At 32.2% G+C, this 22,285-nt stretch overlaps 1 protein-coding gene, 1 long non-coding RNA gene and 4 other non-coding genes across 8 annotated transcripts in view; all 6 read right to left on the bottom strand.

Moving 5' to 3' along the window:
* Window positions 1-1,358: 1,358 nt before the first annotated feature.
* On the bottom strand, window positions 1,359-1,440 carry Trnas-aga (transfer RNA serine (anticodon AGA)). Its single transcript has one exon. It is a non-coding gene; the product is annotated as a tRNA-Ser (tRNA).
* A 400-nt stretch (window positions 1,441-1,840) lies between these two features.
* On the bottom strand, window positions 1,841-1,922 carry Trnas-aga (transfer RNA serine (anticodon AGA)). Its single transcript has one exon. It is a non-coding gene; the product is annotated as a tRNA-Ser (tRNA).
* Window positions 1,923-3,851: 1,929 nt separating this feature from the next.
* Window positions 3,852-3,933, bottom strand: Trnas-aga (transfer RNA serine (anticodon AGA)). Its single transcript has one exon. It is a non-coding gene; the product is annotated as a tRNA-Ser (tRNA).
* Window positions 3,934-8,493: 4,560 nt separating this feature from the next.
* On the bottom strand, window positions 8,494-8,575 carry Trnas-aga (transfer RNA serine (anticodon AGA)). Its single transcript has one exon. It is a non-coding gene; the product is annotated as a tRNA-Ser (tRNA).
* A 3,416-nt stretch (window positions 8,576-11,991) lies between these two features.
* LOC134229508 (metal cation symporter ZIP8-like) overlaps window positions 11,992-22,285 on the bottom strand; it is a 38,576-nt gene continuing 28,282 nt past the window's right edge. For all 3 annotated transcript variants that reach the window (XM_062711254.1, XM_062711253.1, XM_062711255.1), the window contains 4 exons: window positions 17,369-17,581; window positions 16,863-17,094; window positions 16,365-16,552; window positions 11,992-14,673 (listed from right to left, as the gene is read on the bottom strand). In XM_062711254.1, the coding sequence (XP_062567238.1) occupies window positions 14,518-14,673; window positions 16,365-16,552; window positions 16,863-17,094; window positions 17,369-17,581 (789 nt within the window). In that variant the 3' untranslated portion in view covers window positions 11,992-14,517. The remainder of the gene's footprint in view (window positions 14,674-16,364; window positions 16,553-16,862; window positions 17,095-17,368; window positions 17,582-22,285) is intronic.
* Window positions 15,249-16,236, bottom strand: LOC134229510 (uncharacterized). The gene is made up of 3 exons (XR_009984192.1): window positions 16,109-16,236; window positions 15,619-15,722; window positions 15,249-15,452 (listed from the first exon to the last, which is right to left on the bottom strand). It is a non-coding gene; the product is annotated as an uncharacterized LOC134229510 (long non-coding RNA).

The following is a 22,285-nucleotide window of genomic DNA, read 5'->3' as shown; positions in this document are numbered from 1 at the left end:
ATATTAAATTGCACACAATTTCAAAACACCTTTCTGTGGAAATATAATGTAGTCATCATTTAAATAAGTGGGAGACTGGGAGTTATCTTTCTTGTCTTAATGATCAATAAAAGCTTAATTATTTTCCCCCGCATTCGCGAAAGCGAGGGGACATTATATCTCATTCGTCTGTCCGTCTGTACGTCTGTCCGTCAGTCTGTCAGTCTGTCTGTCTAGCTGTCCGTCAGTCTATCAGTCTGTCCGTCCGTCACAAAAATTTAACCTTGCCCATAACTTTTGATTTAGTGGAGCTATGACTTTCATATTTCATTTGTGTATTCCTAGTGACAAGACCTTTCTTTGGGTACCACCAAATTTGACCATTTGACCTTGACCTTGGAGTTTGACCCACTTTTACACAAAAATTCCAAACTTTTACTTTGGCCATAACTTTTGAATGGTAGGTACTAGGACTTTTATATTTCACATATGTATTCTTTGTAGCAAGACCTTTTATTGGATACCAACAATTTTGACCTTTTGACCTTGACCTTGGAGATTTCCGTACTTATGAAAAAACTTTAACCTTGACCATAACTTTTGAATGGTAAGGGCTAGGCTTTCATACTTCATATATATAATTCTTGTGAGGAGACCTTTCATTGAATACCAAGAACTTTGCCCCTTGGACCTTGACCTTGGAGTTTGACCTACTCAAACTTTTTGTAACCTTGGAGATTTTTTGTACTTATGAGAAAACTTTAACCTTGACCGTAACTTTTGAATGGTAAGGGCTAGGGCTATCATGCTTCACATATGTAATCCTTTTGAGAAGACTTTTCATTGGATACGGTGTTACCAAGAACGTTAACCCTTTGACCTTGACCTTGGAGTTCAGTGATAATTTCTAAATAAATGACTTATGATAGGGCGTTCATATTAGACACAAAATGTCATAAAAAATGACATCTCGCCCAAAAAGACACCGAAAGAGGGGACCACAATTCTTTGAATTTGCTTGTTATTATTCTAAATCATTTTACAATTTCTAACTATCAATTCACTGAACGGGAGGGGTATCATAAGAGGAGGATCCCAAGTATATGAGCAGCTGATAAAAGTTATGTTAGAATTAAATAATAACGATAAATTAAAAAAACAACTGTTAAGATGGCATACATACCTTTCCAATTATATCAAAATAATAAAAGTTTCAAAGAGAATTATTATTTTTACTTTGAAATACGCCTAAAATATTTGGGAAATTATGTTAATATAGTCTTCCAATCAAGACAAAAGATATTGTCGGCAGGAACCAATTCATTCAATTGAACATTTCTGTCCATGAAAATGCCCTTAACACCTATTTAAAAACATATCGTTGTCAGCAGGATTCGAACCTGCGCGGGGAGACCCCAACAGATTTCTAGTCTATCGCTTTAACCACTCGGCCACGACAACTTGCTAGAAAATGTTAAGTAATCGTTTCGAGGAGTTTAATTAAGAAGGATTTAAGAAATTAATTTACAGTGTTTCATTTGGCCTAACACTGAGTGAAAAAAAACTACAAAAATGAAGTTAACAAATAATTTAAATAAAAGAAAAAAACTTAACAAACAATTTCGCCTATAATACGTTTATATGCACGAAGTTGGAGGTTTAAAAAAAAAGAATTTTTATTCTTTTTGTAAAGAAAACTTTCAAGGATGATACTTGAAAATAAAGAATAAAATTCATGATAAAGTTTTGGTATTATCACATTATTTTGAAATATGCAGATACAATTAAATTTCTTCTATGATTATCAAAAGATCATGTAACTTAATAGATGGAAGATATAGAAAAAGGAAAAAAAGCTACTCGTTGTCGGCAGGATTCGAACCTGCGCGGGGAGACCCCAATAGATTTCTAGTCTATCGCCTTAACCACTCGGCCACGACAACTGATGTAAGTAAAAGAGCTTTAAAATTTTAATGCGTACCATTTTTAAAATTGATGATTAGATAAATGCTCACCAGAGGGATTCCGTGAAGTGAAATGTATTTCATGAATTCATTATACTGTACAACATATATGACTAACTATATCTGTATTTAGACTAGGCCACAAGATCATAAAATTAAAAGAAATGAGATCAAATAAATGTGATTTTAAAATTAATTTTGATACAGAAACAATATGTGGATGATTTTTTATATTTAAAGGTACTTGGACACAGATTTGAAGTCAATATTTTCTCTATAATATTACGACTTATATATTTTAATAGCATTTCACACAAAAATTAATTAAAAAATCTTATTTCATTTAAAAGTTATTAAAACTTCAAATTTTTTGGCAGGTTTGATTGACACATCCTTGCACTTTCACAAATTTTAACCTTATTCTTAATCCTTAGGAAAAGTGGCAATCTTGTTGTGTATTAATGAGAAATATTAAAACTTTTATCCAGAAAAGTAATTTTATATTCAGAGTAGAAATGTTAGAAAGCAAAACTCCTTCACAAGTATCGTCATTCCGAACTAGGAGTTGCGTACAGAGTTTAGCAAATCGAGCACACTCGTGTTATATACACAGTTTTTGTAAACAGGGCTCGAGTTCTGTTATTGTTTATGTTTACATTTCACCGGGTGCGTTCAATCCTCACAGTCTGCTTACCACAACTGCACGGACTTACAATATACTGCGTGTTTGTTTTGCTTTCGAACATGTCTACTCTGAATTTTCTGGATTATAGTATTAATATTTTTCATATATACACAACGAGATTGCCACTTTTCCTAAGGATTAAGAATAAAATTAATTTGTGAAAGTGCAGGGATGTGTCAATCAAACCCTCCAAAAAATTTGAAGTTTTAATATCTTTTATATGAAATAAGATTTTTAATTGATTTTTGTGTGAAATGCTATTAAAATATATACTGTAAGTCGTAATATTATAGAGAAAATAATAACTTCAAATCTGTGTCCAAGTACCTTTAACACACCTATATATTTTTGCACATACATTGGATATAGATTTAAGTTATTGAAATCAAAGTCAAGCCTAAAGTCTGTTCGCAGTTTATGACCTTAAGGCCTGGACTGAAAAAAAAAACTTGTTTAAAATTCATGTATCATTTAATTAAGCTGTCATTAGGAAAGATTTGACATTTACACGGGCCTGTAGGAAGCAATTTCAGCTTAAGGATCGGGCACAGACATATGTACATTTTTAGTTTACCAACAATGTTTTGACCTGCAAAGATATATATACATGTATATGGTAATATGTTAAAAGAATATTATTTTATAAAAATAGATTGCTATGCTACATTTGTAGCAATAACTATGGGTTCAATATCTAAAATTTAATCAAGACTTTCTTATTCTTTTTCTTTCTTTTTCCTCATTATTTCAATATCATATTATTTATTAGGTGGACTGTGAGTATTTTGATTTTTTTTTTCCGTGCAGAACAATATTGTTCTGCACGAAAAAAAAATCAGAATACTCACAGTCCACCTAATAAATGCTATGCTCCAAATTAAAAAAGAAATGTGTATATTGATCAAGTAGTTGCAATTTTACTTGGTCAAATATAGTATTGAAACAAAGACGTATAGCAATTGTTATGAACTATATTATTCAAAGATTACTTCAACGACCTTAAAATTTACAAAATGCTGATATTATACTAGGTTGTTGAAATTCCCGAATCATTAACTGTTTTCATTCAGATTGGTTTATAAATTGTTCGTTACCGCTTCCCATGCAAGTTTCTACCGTGGTCTTGCTCTGTAAATCCCTATTTACACAAAGTAAAAATGACCAATTTTAATTAGGGGATTCGAATATCAAAATATCAAAGACGTGCGGATAAAAAAAAAGTACGTTGTCGGCAGGATTCGAACCTGCGCGGGGAGACCCCAATAGATTTCTAGTCTATCGCCTTAACCACTCGGCCACGACAACCGCTATGTTTAACTACGAATTGTAATTAGATAAAACTTATCTAATGCGCCTCCTCCTTGACACACGTACACTGTATATATATATAATATTTCATTTCATTTACGCTCATTAAATTTTTATAACATCTCATTTGAATAAGTTCCATTTAGATAAATCACTATATTTTAATAGGTAAAATTCAAAACAACAAAAAATAAATGAAGAAATATTTTTTTTAAATGAAAAAAAAAAACTTGCAAGAGAGATTAAACTATGCTTTAAAAAGTATTTGTTACATTAATTTTCTTTGCAAAGCTTTCATAAGTAAGTCAGAAAAATTTACGATTCAACAGATACTTTGACAATGCAAGCATTTGAATCGGTGATTGAGTAAAGGCATTTTAATTGCTTTATTCTTTTAGTTAAAATGTAAGCATTAAGATGTTAAAATTGTGCGAATTTATTAAAATCTAGTAAAAAAAAGACATGACGCGTCATTTGCCAGATATTAAGATAATAAATCGCTTATATTTCCTGTGGATACTCGACCCACCCCTGGAGTTAACGGGGACTACATGTTTAAAGAGACTTCCATAGATTGTAACTTTTTTTCGTATTGATCACTATTCGTACATGTATTTTAATTTTTTTTAATATTTAGTCCATAAAATTCTTGGTAATTATAAGTAATTCAGAATATACGCGTATCCGTGTTTTTAAATTGAATAATTCAAACATATTTTACATCACAAAATTTCGCGACATCTAATTATTGCAAGAGACACATGCGTATTTCATAAGCAAGGGAAAAACAATTCATATTAAACTTAAATATAATCTTGTACAGATTTATGATTTTTATTTATTTATTGCAAGAGATGTCTAGCATAATTACGTAAAATTAAGTTCTAGTGAATAAGAACTGATTTGCTCAGAATAAAAAGCATAGGCGTCGAAAGCAAATTGAAAAAGGGCTAATTAAAAGGGGGTGGGCTAAACCAAACAATTTTAAAGTATAGCCCCAATTTTCAATGCCTATATTATGTTTATCTTTGAAAAAAAGGGGGGTCTAAGACTCCGACACCTATTAAAGGATGAAGATAACGAACAATTTCATGCTTTAAAGCCCCTGTAAATAAAACAGATGTTAGCTACGGGCAGAACCGTCAAATACCTCTAATAAGTGCAGAATTTAGGGAAGAAATGATATATTTAAATTAAGCAAGTGCTGTGGTCTGATTCTACGGAATGGAAACAATTAAAAATTCTGAAATTTAATAGTCCGAGTATAAAACATGAAATTCAGCAATAAAATCTACAACTCCCCTCCCCCTCCCCCGCATTATCTGCGAAGACAATGTTTTATTAATCACTATTTTATTAATACCTTTTTCCGTGTAATTTCGAGATCTCGAGTTGATTCCATTTCCCGCTTTTAATTTTCATTACTTCTATAGATTTCACACAACACTTCGCAGAATTCGTGAAATTGTATCTCGCTTAACAAATACGTTTTTTTGCGAAAAAAAGGTGATCTGCACTAAATGTACTCCATTCATTTAAAAATTAATGTAAAGATATTTAATACCTTATGATGTACAGAAAATATGCATACCTTAGACAAAATAAAGTAAGGAAAGGATTCATTTCAAATGTAAATTTTAGATATTCCTGATATTTTAATCATAACAAAAAATATTTCAAAATTCATTACCTTCTAGTACAAAAAAGAAACTACAAGGGGTACATGCTTAAAAATGAACAGAACAACACTTTTAGTTTGCAATTTACAAAACTTTTTTTTTGTTTTGCTGTTTTCCCTTACAATTGCAAGTATTTTTTTTTATGTATCTTCAAAATCATTGGCGAAACAGTATCATACCTTAAAATTATTTCAAATATTAGGGTAAACTGAAGAAAGTTGTCTCAACAATGCCGTAAATCATGATGCAGTGTTGTGTTTGTGTGGTCGAAATTGAACCGTGGTCGAAATTACCCCGACTTACCCTAAATCTATGAACTGACAATTTAAAAATATTAAATAAATATTCTGAAGTGTATATATGCAATAACAGATTTCTGTTCAAAATGTTTAAAAATAATCAAAGCTTTATTCAAACTTCAATTCCTCATTTTTTTTTAAAGAACAAAAAGTCCAAAATCTGATACTGTGAATATAATTATTTTATAATGTATTTCGGTGATTGATTTTGTTTTTAAAATGATCATCAAACTTATTCTTTAATAAAAACAGCATAAATTATTCACAAAGAGAATCATATCCTAAAGAACAGATTAAGTTTAGGAGAAGCAACATCAACTGATGAATTGAATTTGTTAATTAAATTAGATCAATCAACCGCTCGGCAGTAAGTCATCAACGACTACATTGAATTCAGTAACCTTGTCTCTAAATTAATAAAATAAATATAAATCAGTACTAGGTACAAATCTACTGGGTACCAATCTGTCTTCTATGAATCAGGGAAAAAACTTGTAAATCAATCTACGAATGATACAATTAGGCTGATCAACAGCGTGAGATTCATATAATATAAAGCATCAAGAATTTGTACATGATAACAAATGGGCAAAATAATGCAATGAATGGCAATACTCAAAGGCAGGTTATAGCAAACAAAATATAATATTATACTTTCATGTAAATTACTTGAATCTGATTTCAGAAACATTTGATAAAAAAAAAAGTACCCGCTGAATCAATTATATTGCCACGCCCTCCTGCGTAGCAACAGTCGCGCAACATTGCTTGCGACATGGTATTACAAAAAACATTTCAGCGACTGCGCGGAATTTATTTACGCACGGTTCACTGTAATATGTAATTTGTATAAAACATTCAGTATAATATAATAAATATTGCATGTAGTTAAATGTAACAGTACTAGAAAATTTTACAAATCCCCTTCTATGAATCAGAAAAAACTTGTAAATCAATCTACGGCTGCGCCTCGGTTGACAGCGTGGATTCATATAATATAAAGCATCAAGAATTTGTACATGATAACAAATGGGCAAAAAAAAAAAATGCAATGAATGGCAATACTCAAAGGCAGGTTATAGCAAACAAAATGTACTAGTACATTAACAATACTCAAAGGCTGATAACAGCAAAGAAAAAAGTGTCAAAAAATAGCATAATTTGTTCATCCTTTAAAAAGAATTCTAATAAATAAATAATCACACCCTTCTTTAACATTGCATCAGAGTGATAAATTAATAATTTTAACCTAATTTACTACTGTCATAAATACAAGCAAATAAAACCCTGGTGTCCTGAAGAAATTTCGTGTCTAGTGGGATTTCATGGTGAGTACATGTTGTTACCAACATGAACATCAACATTCCATGACAAATACAAACATACATTTCTATATCAACAGCAAGACATTGTCCACACAAATTATACAATTTCATATAAATGTACTGGATATAATTGATTTATCAAAAAAAACAAAAACAAACAAACAAACAAACAAACAAACAAACATCTAACAAGATTCATGAAAAACACGATTTCTTCACCATCTTCTAATTCTAACTTTTAATTTTTTTAATTAACAAAAATACACTTTTATTTATTGATCAGTACAAATAAGCTGCATGATTAGATAAATGAAAAAAAAATTAAGAAAGCACATTGCCAGTGACTAATATGCTCACCTGAGTTTTCACAACTTTACATTTAATCCATCTGAAAGTTTATAATGAATTTAACATCATGGTGAAATCTTATAATTCCTACCTAGTGTACCTGAGATGAAAAATATGAACGCATGGTTCTTTTCATATTCCTATAAAATATTCCCATCTTCATGGATATTATTTAAAATTAAATTTATTTATTTAGCCAACCGCGTGCATAATATTTGGACGGGTTGTTGTTGTTGTTGAATATATATAGCTATATAATATTTAAAATGTTAAAAGAATAGTATTTTGTACCCCCCCCCAAAAAAAAAAAAATAGATTAGTGTAATACATTTGTAGCAATAACTATGAGTTCATTTTTTAATGCAAAAATTAACTTTAAAAAAGTGGACAAAATTGAACTCATGGTCCACTAATGAATGATATGCACCGAATTAAAAAAAAAAAACAATGAAGATATGTAAAGGTGACGATATTAACAAAAATCATTAACAGAGCGTAAAATTCCTGGAAATTCCACGAAGGAGGCAAGGTCCTATCAAAAAAACACTGCTGCCGTATATTAATCAGCTGCAATATTATTTAAGTTTTGAATGAGAATAGTCTTTCTATCGATTGGTATAAAATATATTATTCAAATCAAAATCATTTTAACGGCCATAAAATACAAAATGTTGATATTAAGGTCATAAAATACAAAATGTTGATATAAACGAATTTGTTGAAATCCCTGTAGCATAATTTTATATGTCAATAGCCTTCCTTTGTTAAAAAAAACTGTTCTTTATTGCTTCCCATGCATGTTTCTACCGGTGTCTTGCTCTATAAATCCCTATTTACATGCAGTAAAAAAATTATTTTGCGGATTCAAAAAAATCTAAACATAAAGACGCGCAGACAAAAAGAGTACGTTGTCGGCAGGATTCGAACCTGCGCGGGGAGACCCCAATAGATTTCTAGTCTATCGCCTTAACCACTCGGCCACGACAACTGCTACCTTTAATAGGGTTTAAATACGAACAATAATTAGATTAACTTATCTAATGCGCCTCCTCCTTGACACACGTACACTGTATACATTATAATAATTAAAAATGTACATTTCATTTACGCTTTTGAACATTTAAATAACACCTCATTTGAATAAGTTTCCATTATTAATCACTATATTTTAAAAGGTAAAATTTTAAAAAAAAGAAAAGAAAAAACAAAATAAAAATCAGCTGTTTTCAAGAAAGATTAAACTACATGATTGTATACTTTTTAAACAGTAAAATTTACGTTCATTATATTTATTAGAAAACCATTCATAAAGGAAGTCAGAAAAAAAATCCAATCAGACTGAAACTAATTTTTTTTTGACAATTCAGCAGTTACTTTGACAAGCATCCGCTTATTTTTGTGATTGAGTTAAGGCATTTTAATTTGATTGCTTTATTATTTTAGATTAAATGTATAAGCATTAAAATATTAAAATTCTGCAAATTTATTAAAATTTAGATTAAAAAAAAGATGACGCCCGCCATTCGCAAGATATTTGGCTGTATTTCATTGCAGGAATTTTTGGTAATTATCAACTTTTCATTTATTTCTTGTTTTAATTTCCCACATTTTTCAAATACATAATTATGTAGTACATATATAAACAGATTTGATAACTTTATTTATGAAAAATTTAAAGGATTAAATCATAAATAAATCATTGAAATCCAATTTTGTAAATCTATCAGTGACTTGGACTAACATTTAATTTAGTGCACATTAAATGTGGTGAAAAAGTTTTATGCTCATTGAACACTTTTAGCTATACTTTGTGCTACATGTATGCATATATGTATCTAGATGTTTTTTTATTATTATTATTAATATTTTGGTATAAATACTTTTAACATTCCATTTTCTTTTACTTAGAAACCACTGAATTGCCGCACAGGTAAATTCCGAAAATGAAAAGAAAATTATGTCGGAAATGAAAACAAAAAATGTCGGAAATGAAATAAAAAAATGTCGAAATAAAAAAATGTCGGAAATGCTATGCATATTTCCGGAAATGAAATGCAGCGAGATATTTAGCCATTAATGTGCCGACATATATCCTATGTATACTTGATCTAACCCCTGAAGTTACCGGAGATCTCTTTAACCCCTTCCATGGCAAAGACTTTAAGCATTTCTAAACAAATTCATATAAGATTTCGATGCATTTTTTAGTATTTGCTTTAATTTTTGTATATACCAAAGTATATATATTCTGAAAGCAGGTATTGTGTAGTTTCTGAAAATGCTTATAAAAATATCATTTCGGGGGTTGCCATGGCAATGAAATACACCTTAATTGGAATTTCCATTTATCCAAAAATGAGTTTCATTCTAATTCTTTTTTTTTTTTGCTTAGATAAATATATTTAAAAATATTTTATTGTTGTGTTGAAAATTATGAGCATGTTGTACGTTTTTTTTTTTTTTTTTTTTACAAACCAATTTTAAGTATTTTTGTGGGATGGTGTGGGGTTAGGAGGTAATCACCAGAATTTAGCATTTTTACATATAACGTGTTACCCTGCATTGATTTCGATAATGGCAAAATCGCTCAAATAGTGCGCAAAGTTTAACCCAAGCTAGCAAAAAAACTGACAAAACCAATAGAAATAAAATCTTATATTATTTTATCGTAATTATCATCTCTTTCCAACGGTGCAAGATTTATTCTGATATTGGCAGTATTAACGAAGTTATGAATGCTTTTTTTATGGCACGCCAAATTCACAAAAATGAGCTAAACCTATTCTCACAATTGATAAAACAGGTTTATCGACTGTAAACTATAGTTTACAAATCGTAAACTATAGTTAACGATTCGTTTAGTATGGTTTTCATCTGTAAAACTATATTTAACGGTTGTTAACTATAGTTTACGAATGCTAATCTTAGTTTATCTGTCTGTAATAAAACGTTAACAATAGATTTTGTTGATAAACATAGATTCACGTCTGTAAACTATAATTTACGATCGTTAACTTTAGTTAAGAGTTGTAAACCATAGTTTACAAATCGTGAAACTGTAATTATCAGATAATCTACGTTTTGCGATCGCAAAAGATTGTTTTTGGTGTAAAGTATAGTTTACGGTTGTGAAACATAGATTATCGCGTTAACTATTGTTTACAGATGTAAAATATAGATTAACGTTGTTAACTATAGTTAACAGTCCGTAAACTATAGTTTACAACCGATAAACCTAGTTTATCGACTGTGAAACTATGTTTTGCTCATTTTTGTGAATTTGGCGTGCCATTCTTTTTCACACTATACGCGTTTTCAAGTCAGATGCGTAGAAATGCATATATGCCATGTAAGAGACTTGCAATAGATTGTTATTTTTTTCTTGATAGGTAAAATATAGATTAACGATGTTAACGATGTTTACAGTCTGTAAAATATAGTTTACAACCGTATTTTGCTTCTTATATGCCATGTTTTCTATTTAGTCTGTGAAAGTTTTAGTCACCATAATTAATTCATAATATATTGGTGCGTTTCAATTTAAATACTAATTCAGACAATCATTTTAGATCACAAAATTTCGCGATATTTAATTATTGCAACTGATATATAATATTACACTGTATCATAAGCAAGGGGCAAACAAATTCATATAAATGTTGAATATAATCATGTGAAGGTTTATTATTATAATATCATTTATGTATTGCAAAAGATTCTCGAACAATTACGTAAAATAAAATTCTAGTGAAAAAAATGATTTGCTCCGAATAAAAGTATTGGTCTCGGAAGCAAATTAAAGTGGTGAGCTAATTGAAATTGGGGGAGGAGGGTTAACCCAACAAAAAAAGGCCCCAATTTTCAATGCAGATAACGGACAATTTCATGCCTAAAAGCCCCTGTAAACAATGTAAACTGTGGGCAGAGCCATCAAGGACTTCCATAAGAGTAGAATTTAGCGAAGACATGATATTGTTACACAAGTTTAGCAAGTAATATGGTCTGATTCTATCAAACAGAACCAATGTAATAACTGAATTGAATTTCCTAGTCCAGAGTACGAAACATGAAATTCAGCAATGGAATCTAACCCCCCCCCCTTTCCCATTATCTGCGAACACAACGTTTTGTAAATCACTGTTTTAATAAAAAGAACTTTTTTCCCGCGTAATTTCGAGATCTAGACGGGATTCCACTTTCCGCTTTTAATTTTCATTTCTATGGATTCCACACAACACTTCGTTAAAACTTTGTCTCGCTAATACCAAATACGTATTTTGCGAAATAAAACAGTGATCTGCACTAAATGTACTCCATTCATTTAAAAGTTAATGTAAAGATATCTAATACCTTATAATATACAGATAATAAGCATTCCTTAGACCAAATAAAGTCAGGCAAGAATTCATTTCAAATGTAAATTTTATTCCTGATATTTCAATCATACACATGTAACAAAAAATATTTCAAAATTCATTATCTTCCAGTACAAAAAAGAGACTGCAAGGGGTACATGCTAAAAACGAACAGAACAACCCCTTTAGTTTGCGATTTACAAATCTATTTTTTTTTCTTCTGTTTTCCCTTACAACTGCGAGTATTTATAGTGTATCTTCAAAATCATTGGCGAAACAGTATCATACCTGAAAAATTGCATTTAAATAATACTAAATTTTTAAACTGACAATTTAAAAAATGTACCTATGTTTCTCTGATAAAAATAATACATACTAAAGATGGTTCAAGGCAGACATGTTAAAAAATCTAAACTTTGTTTTATACAAACTTCAATTGCTCATTAAAAAGAACAAAAAGTTGAAAATCTGATACTGTGAATATAATTATTTTATTTCGATGATTAATTTTGCTTGAACAAAAAGCCATCAAAATTATTCTTTAATAATTTCACACAAATTCTTCACCCAGAGAATCATATCATCAGGAACAGATTAAGACTGGGAGGAAGCAACCTCCACTGAGGAATTGACACGACTTTTTTCATGAATTTAGATCAATCGACTGCTCAGCAGTAATCAACAACAACACCGTATTCAGCAACCTTATCTTTAAACCAATAAAATAGAGAGAGATCAGAACTAGGTTCAAATCTGTGTTCAGAAAATCAGGAAAAAATTCCTAGAAAAATCCACAAAAGATTCAATTAAGGCTAGGTTATTTGGAATGACAAAAGCGCGAGATTCATAAAATATAAATATACAGCATCAAATACTGGCACACAGTAACAAATGGGCAAAAACAAAAATTCCAATGAATGACATTACTCAAAAGCAATTTATCGTAAACAATAAATGGTATCAAAAAATAGCATATCCTGTTCATCCTTTAAAAGGAATTCAATAAATAGGTAATTATACTCTTCTTTAACATTGCATCCAAGTGATAAATTCATTATAATTCTAACCCAGTTTCCTACTGTCATAGATACAGGCAAATGAAACCCTCTAGTGTCCTGAAGGAGTTTCTAGTGGGATTTCATGTTGAGTACATGTACTACATACACTCATGTTACCAACACGAACATCAACATCCCATGACAAATCCAAACATACATTTCTATATCAACAGCAAGAGATTGTCCACACAAATCATAAAATTCCATATAAATGTACTGGGTGTAAATGATTTATCAAAAAAGGAAAACAAAAAATATTTAACAAGATTAAAAAATGATTTTCTCCACCATCTTCTATTTTCTTACATTTTAATCATATTTTTTAATTAACAAAAAAAAAAAAAAACACTTGAATTTATTGATGAGTATAAATAAGCTACATGACTAGATATATAACAAAAATATTTAAGAGCACAAGGCTAATGATCTAATATGCTCACCTGAATTTTCTTTGCTTCACATTCATCCATCTGAAAGTTTATTATGAGTTTACTTAACATCATGATGGAATGAAACAATTCCTACCTAGTGTTAATGAGATGAAAACTACAAATGGTTCTTTTTTTTATTCCTATAAAACTGTCCTGCCTTCTTTCTCCTCTTGTTAGAATAATTCCTTTAAAGTGGAAGAAGCCCTATAGAAAGTCCCTTACCAAATGCTTTACTTAACCACGTTTCACATATAAACAGTCCAGTAAGTCTGTTGAAATGTCAACAATTATCAAACATTAATGAGTGCAAAGAGACCTTCAGGAAAACTTCAGCAAAAATACTGTCTTCAACATCAGGTTCTAATCCAAGAATACAAAAAACTGAGCAGGAAAAAAACCTAGCATTGTTAAGATAACAAAAACATGGGAATTATTCCTTCTTATAAAAAAAATATATTAATTAACAACTTGGTTCAAAACTGGCATGAAAAAATATGTTATCAAATATAGAACAAGCATGGCTTAATGAAATTAATCAGGCAAATATCATATCAGCTGTCAAGCTGCATTTAATTCTGTGTTTGTTATAAGTTCACATATGGAAAGATTCGGGTGAATGCAAGAATATTAAGTTATAAGGAAATAATCATAGCCACAGAAGAGATCTCTATACATTTGTGGACAGTTTGTCATATGAGTCCTGCACTTATAATATTAAGACAGTATACATAAGTTCCAACTGCCTGTATCAAGTGAATTTTCATCTGATCCTTTGAGGTAATCATAAGAATGACAATGTATAAACCAGTATTTTTGACAATAAATTTCAGCAAAAATTCTCTTACCTCAGTCTAATATAGAGGCAGATTTAGAATTTATCTTAATATCTTTAACAAAAATATGAATGGTATGAAAACATTTTATGTACCTTGCTCTGCAAGGAGTGGGCATATTAATAACAGCATGTTAACATGGAGAGTTACCTATGACAACAAAGGGGAGTAACTCATCAAAGGGGCTAGCAATCTTAACCTGGAATATTTAGCTTGACAATTCATCCTTGTATATCGATATCTCCTCCAAAATTCATCCTTGTATATCGATGTCTCCGCCAAAACGAGCCATTATAAATATAACTCCGAACCCGCACAACATTCCGACATTCTGAACGATAAATATCCACCGCGTACCAAACATCTTCTTATAATCCTCGTTCTCTGCTGCGCTGTTCATCTCAGGCATCTGGAAAAAAACAGGGAATTCAAAACACGAACAAGGAACATTAAAGTGGGTTTTTGGAAGCTTCATTGAATGTGAAATTGAATATCAATTTAATAGATCACTTTTGACAATTAATTTCTACTTATTCAAATTTCTTTTATTTTAACTACATATTTAGACACTAGAATTTACAAATGATAAGCGAGGGACCATTTTGTCTTCTGAAAATATATTAAAAACCAAGAATTATTCACAAAATTTTTTTTTGTGATTTTTCAGTTTGGAATCCATCCACAACTATTAATTTTCATGACAGAAGCAACATTTCACACAAATGATTATCATATAGGTGACTAATTAATTGTGATGATCGAGATATATTTGTGAGTAAAAGCAGGTCATGAAACTCATGGATATTTTAAGTTTATAAATAAATGCTGATTTACAGTATTTTAGTTTAGATTAGGCTGTTTAAATTTAATTCTACGTTTAACGTCACATCTAAAGTTCAAAACCTACGAGGGAGGGAGGAAAAAAATAAACAAACAAAATTTTCAAACAATTGTGAATTTATTCAAATTAACCAATTCAGTACATTAAAAACATTACAATTAAGTAATATTTTCCTTAGTATGTAAATCAGTTTGAGTCCTATTGTTAGCAAACAATGTAGTCTAAGACTGAATGTGCAGGAAAGTGGCTTTTAACTAGGCCTCAGTTGTCCTTTGGATTTATATTGCCACACGTCCATGGTACCCTGGAGGCAAATGCTTCTTCTTGTGGGAAAAGTTGATCAATATCTACAATCAAAATTATTGATGACAATATTTAAAAGTGTTCATGAAATATCCTCAAATTGAATTATGTCGTATTTTTTCTTAGTACTAGATCTACTAGCATTAAGTTTTGAAAGTGTGAATACTAATATTTGGACCATACTGATAGCTGTTAGATTATCTTTAATACCTTGAATTCCACACAAAAGACAGGATTCTTCACATCTTGGAATACCCCAACCACTTTCCTTACTCTCCTTCACTTGAAAGGCCCTATCTTCGGTAAGCTTCTCCCTGCTCAAATGGTTATGACAAGTATATTATCTTTCCCAAAAATTGTAGCTCTATTTGTAGGTACATAAATTATGAAGAAATCAATTACTTTACTCATTACTGTTCCTTTCGATTTTTACAGAAATATTTTTAATATGAAACATATTAGTAAGATTTAAATGATGCTTTTCACTGTATATAAATCTTGGTTTTTGACACAGTTTCCACTCAGTAAAAAAAGTTTTTCGATTCTCTCCAAAATACAATGAAAAGTTCAGCCAATAGAATCACGAACTGAGAGTCTGTCACTGTCAGTCTGTACATATGATTCGAAGACTGACAAAAAAAAATCAACAAACAAGACTTTGTCATTAATATAATCATAAAATAATCTATTTTTTACTTACATTTATGGTCCCAAACTCTTTAATTCTCTAGTTTTCATTAATAAGACACCAACTGCCTTAACTGCGGCTATCAAAGCACATTTTCTGTCACTACGGGAAGCAGAATTCAGTCGTTAATTGAAGAACCAAACCGGAACGGACATACGGAATTCCGAATTGTTTGTTTTTTTCAAAGACGAATTTCTCATAAACCTACGCGCGCGGGTGACGTTAAACGTAGTTTTAATTTTAAACAGCCTTATGGGTATACCCATACCATGTCTACTAATGATATGTATAGGAACATTCCCCCGGCGATGGCGAAGATCCAGGTGTGAGCCGTGGTGTTAGCACCAAGAATTGTACCCAGTATCAGTCCAAGGTAACACGTACAGGCAGACAGGAAGTTATATATCAACGCCTTCTTCACGGACATCCCAGAATTCAACAGGATAGCAAAGTCACCTAGAAAATAGGAACAAAGGCTACAGGAGCTCTAAATGAATCAAGATTACAAAGTGTAAAGAAGTTTATACTGTGCCAAAAGTCTGAATTGTACATTTATAGAAATAAAATCTTTCTGTAGTAGAATATCAGCATCTCCAACACTGATATCTCAAATTCTATTGATATGCTATAAAAGTCAATTGGAAAATTTAAACTCGAAACAAGTACCTTGATCCTTGGATAACTTGAAGACTCTTCTTGGCCCCATCGAGTTTGAGATATCATAGTTTAAATGTATTTAAAATGAGGTATTAAAAAAAGTTCTTACCTAGTTCATGTGGCAGTTCTTCACATATAACAGCCAGTGATATACTCATCCCCGCGAAGATACTGTCTGTGAAGGCTGCCCCGATCGACAGACCGTCCAGAAAGTTGTGAAGCGCGTCTCCGAAGATGATCATCCACGCGATCGTCCGGATCTCCGATTTCTGCTGAGGATTTATGACAGGGTCATCTTCACTGGAACTCGAGGAATTACCATTCTTCACCTTTTTAAAGTCCTATGATTTAAAATTCAATATTTTAGCTGCACTGATATTGTACACAGTTTTCATTAAGTTATTATACTAATTACAAATAACAAACTGAAAACCAGATACCCTTGCTTTGATGTACATTTAGATTAATTTAAGCAGTGTCCAGATTGCCCTGGGAGAGTTGACAGACAGATACACAGACAGACAAAATAGCTTTTCTCTGGATAGTGTACATAGAGTATCCTGGTTGCCCTAGTAGAGTTGTCTTACAGACAGCTAGACAGACATACAAACTCACCTCTTCCCTGGACAGTGTACACAGAGTATCCTGGCTGCCCTGGTAGAAGCTGGCCTTTAACGCCTGTTGAGACTCTGGGGTGTGTTTTAGGGACTCGGGGTGGAGCGTTGACGTGTCGCTACACTTCTGTCGCTCTGTCGTCGGCGTTTTGGCCACCACACTCCCTCTGTTGGTAACAGAGTAAGAGTCATCTTTGGAGTTCTCTTTATTTTTCTAGACCAAAGAAAAGAGTAGCATGGACATTAAGGATTGATCAAGGACAGATGAAGATTCTAGTAACCATGGTAGCCTGAATTAATTGCTCACACATTACAGTTTTCTTCAGAATAACACAAGATGCTAATGAAATACTGCAATCAATATCATTAATAGAAGTGTTTGAAAAAATTTCTTGCATGTCCTTCCGTTTACTACTTTTAGAACTGAACCACCTCCCCCCCCCCCCCCCCCCCCCCCCCCTCCCCACCCAAACACACACACTATTTTCTTGTCTCTGTAGTCTTAAAAGCCTGCATGCATATAGATTGTGCATCCCCATGTATTTCAAATATTTCTATTGAGCTTTGGATGATCGAATTAAGACTTACATGTTTCATGTTCAAGGTCTACTATGAAGTCAGCAAAATATTTAAATTTTGAAATTTCCTTGAATGAAAATTAAAGTTTTTTCCCTACTAATTCATTTTTCTTAGTACAAATCTAAACAAATAGAATTAAATGTTTAGTAAAGTTTCTCTCCATAATGCCTAACAAATGATTAAGCCAAGTACATTTTGGCAATTGTGCTTTTTAAACTGAAACAGGTCAAACAATTTTACACAGTTTTCCTTGAAATGCATTGACCCCAGCTTCCAGGTTGATGTCCTCATAAACAGTTCATTTATCACAAGAAATTAAAATATTTCTACCTATCAGGTCCAGACAACAATGACCTGAAGCTTTGTTCTGAAATATCACAGCCTAACGCTCACATAATAAATTAAAAAGAACATAAATTAAGGTCCTATGAGGACAATCGTGCAGATGTACAGATATTTATGTTGCCTTTTGTTGGCCTTGTGCCATGACTACAGTGTTTTCCCTTTATTTCAAAATTAAAGGTTAGGGGTCAGTTATAACAGGCTAGGGCTGAGGTTAATGTACAAATTTTCAGTAGACCTTATAGCAATTTAATTTAGCACCTAACAAATACTGTACATTTACTTCTTCTTTCTGTCATTTAATGTTTTAATTTTTCCTGAAAGATATACATTGTCCATGTTTGTATGCATTAAAATAGATGAAAAATTTCTTTCTTAGATAATTTGCTTCAAATACTAAGTACATTAAGCATTGCCATTTAAAATTCCATCACACCGCCCAAAATTTGCAAATTTAAGGACGACCTTCATTTATGTCAGTTTGTGTATTGATTAAAAAGGAAGTAGAAAATATTGTGTGCTAAAGGTATGCAGAAATTGCTATACTTGAAAAGCATTGCTATTTACCAGCATGTTCTGAACAGATTGCAGATATATAGGCACAATGTATTTAAAGCTATGGATGGTAGTCCATAATAGCCCTGTGGGAAATTACAGCTATGTATTATAACAAATAATCAAAATTAATATGTAACAGGTGATATTATACAGAAGTTTTAGGAGAATGTAGATTTTAAAAATTAAAATTAAAAAAAGATGAACTTTTCTAAAAACATTTTAGTTAATGATTAAAACAACATGATCGATGCACACTAGTCTTGATGAATTACAGGTAATTACAATGCAAACATCATCTGGTCATATTGGATAGCTAGGTTACAGAAGGGGACAAACTTGGTACATTTATTTTACAGCAGGGATTGACAGATTGTCATGCAGAATATAGACAGTTTGACTTTGATGCACTGTAACCTTTCATCATGCACATTTTTAATGATACATGTAACTTGGTGAATAACATTCTTTAACATATATGATAAAAGCCTTTAAAATTAACGGCAGGATAGCATATATTACTAAGCATTTACGTTTATAGCCATTTAATAAAAGCATAGTTGGTTTGGTTTGCCTCCAGAAAAATGATTTCATTTCATAACAAGAGGCCCAAGGGCCTTAAATCGCTCTTCTGATAAATTGTACAATCTATCACTTCTATTAGAAGCCTCCAACTCTATTAGAATCATAAGACCCAAAATGCATCAACTTACAAAGTTTGATAATATTTAGCCAGTAAAGACATTATAAGATATTATAATATAATCATAAAATACCATAAGTAGGTCACAGTGACCTACCTTTTGATTGAAATTTTCTGAGGACTCAAGATACATTAATTGACAAAGACTGATGATTCTAATTAAATAAGTACCTGAGATATTCAAAAGTAGGTCACCATGACCTACTTTTTGGTCAACATTCTCTGAAAACCCAAGATGCATCATCTGACAAAGTTTGACGATTCTAAGCCAATTAGTACCAGAGATAATTAAATATAGCCATCAAATGTCAAAAGTAGATCTCAGTGACCTACTTTTTGGTCGACGTTAGTCAAAAACCCATAATGCCTAAATTGACAAAATTTGATGATTCTAAGCCAATAAGTACCTGAGATATTCAAAATTAGGTCACCGTGACCTACTTCTTGTTGGACGTTCAATGAAACCCTAAGATGCCTCAACTGACAAAGTTTGATAATTCCGAGCCAATAAGTACCAGATATAATTAAATATAGCCATAAAATGTCAAAAGTAGGTCACAGTGACCTACTTTTTGGTCGACGTTCTCCGAAAACCCAAGGTGCCTAATCTGACAAAGATGGATGATTCTAAGCTTATACGTACCTGAGATATTCAAAAGTAGGTCACTGTGGCCTATTTTTTGGTCGACATTCTCTGAAAACCCAAGATGCCTCAACTGACAAAGTTTGATGATTCTTAGCCAATAAGTGCCTGAGATACTTAAATATAGCCATAAAATGTCAAAAGTAGGTCACTGTGACCTACTTTTTGGTTGACGTTCTCCAAAAACCCAAGATGCATCAACTGACAAAGTTTGATGATTTTAGGTCAATAAGTACCAGAGATACTTAATTATAGTCACAAAATGTCAAAAGTAGGTCACCATGACCTACTTTTTGGTCGTCACTCTCCAAAAACCCAAGATGCATCAACTCACAAAGTTTGATGATTCTAAGCCAATAAATACCGGAGATACTTAAATAAAGCCATAAAATGTCAAAAGTAGGTCACCGTGACCTACTTTTAGGTCGTCACTCTCCGAAAACCAAATATGCATGGACTCACAAAGTTTGATGATTCTAAGCCAATAAATACCTAAGATACTTAAATATAGCCATAAAATGTCGAAAGTAGGTCATCGTGACCTACATTTTGGTCGACATTTTTCAGAGACCCAAGATGCATCTACTGACCAAGTTTGATGATCGTAGGTCTGAAGGTAATCAAAATATGCGTTTTCAACAATTTGAAAACAAAATTCAAAAAGTAGGTCACAGTGACCTACTTTTTCATAAATATGTCTTAAGGTCCCAAGATGCATCAAAATACAAGATTTGATGATTCTAAACCTCCCAGTGTCTGAAATAATGGGATTTAATGTTTTTAAAAGGATAAGTCATAAAGTTCAACAAGAGGCCCAGGGGCCACAGCGCTCACCTGAGCACATCAGGCTTGAATTTACTCCACCCCCCCTCTCCAGGCGTTCATCATTTGAACAAACTAGAATCTACACTACCTGAGGATGATTCCATATAAATATCACAAGTCATAGCTTTGAAGTACTCGAAAAGAAGATTTTAAAAGGTTTCCCTATATATCCCTATGTAAAACTTGGGTCGGCCATTTTGGCACCACCCTTGCCCCAGGGGTCATGATTTGAACAAACTTGAATCTACACTACCTGAGGATGATTCCACATGAGTTTCATCTCTCCTGGCCCAGTGGTTCTTGAGAAGAAGATTTTTAAAGACTTTTCCTATATATTCCTATGTAAAACTTGGGTCGGCCATTTTGGCCCCACCCTTGCCCCAGGGGTCATGATTTGCACAAACTTGAATCTACACTACCTGAGGATGATTCCACATGAGTTTCATCTTTCCTGTCCTAGTGGTTCTTGAGATAAAGATTTTTCTTATATATTCCTATGTAAAACTAGGGTCGGCCATTTTGGCACCACCCTTGCCCCAGGGGTCATGATTTGAACAAACTTGAATCTACACTACCTGAGGATGCTTCCACATGAGTTTCATCTTTCCTGGTCCAGTGGTTCTGGAGAAGAAGATTTTTAAAGATTTTTCCTACATATTCCTATGTAAAACTTGGGTCAGCCATTTTGGCCCCACCTTTGCCCCGGGGGTCATGATTTGAACAAACTTAAATCTGCTCTACCTGAGGATGATTCCACATGAGTTTCACCTTTCCTGGCCCAGTGGTTCTGGAGAAAAAGATTTTTAAAGATTTTTCCTATATATTCCTATGTAAAACTTGGGTCGGCCATTTTGGCCCCACCTTTGCCCCGGGGGTCATGATTTGTAAAAACTTGAATCTACACTACCTGAGGATGCTTCCACATGAGTTTGATCTTTCCTGGCCCAGCGGTTCTGGAGAAGAAGATTTTTTAAAAATGCCATAAATTTTTCACAAATTCATAATTATCTCCCCTTGGAAGGGGGCGTGGCCCTTCATTTGAACAAACTTGATTCCCCTTCACCCAAGGATACTTTGTGCCAAGTTTGGTTGAAATTGGCCCAGTGGTTCTTGAGAAGAAGATGAAAATGTGAAAAGTTTACGCCGACGCCGACGACGACAACGACGACGACGACGACGACAGACAACGGACAAATTTTGATCAGAAAAGCTCACTTGAGCCTTCGGCTCAGGTGAGCTAAAAAGTAGGTCACAGTGACCTACTTTTAAGC

This window comes from Saccostrea cucullata, unplaced genomic scaffold, assembly GCF_032062105.1.
Source record: "Saccostrea cucullata isolate Sc308-1 unplaced genomic scaffold, CSIRO_AGI_Scuc_v1 ctg311, whole genome shotgun sequence".
NCBI classification, from domain to species: Eukaryota; Metazoa; Mollusca; class Bivalvia; order Ostreida; family Ostreidae; genus Saccostrea; species Saccostrea cuccullata.
Note: the sequence above shows the minus strand (reverse complement) of the source record. Positions and strands in the feature narration are given on the sequence as shown.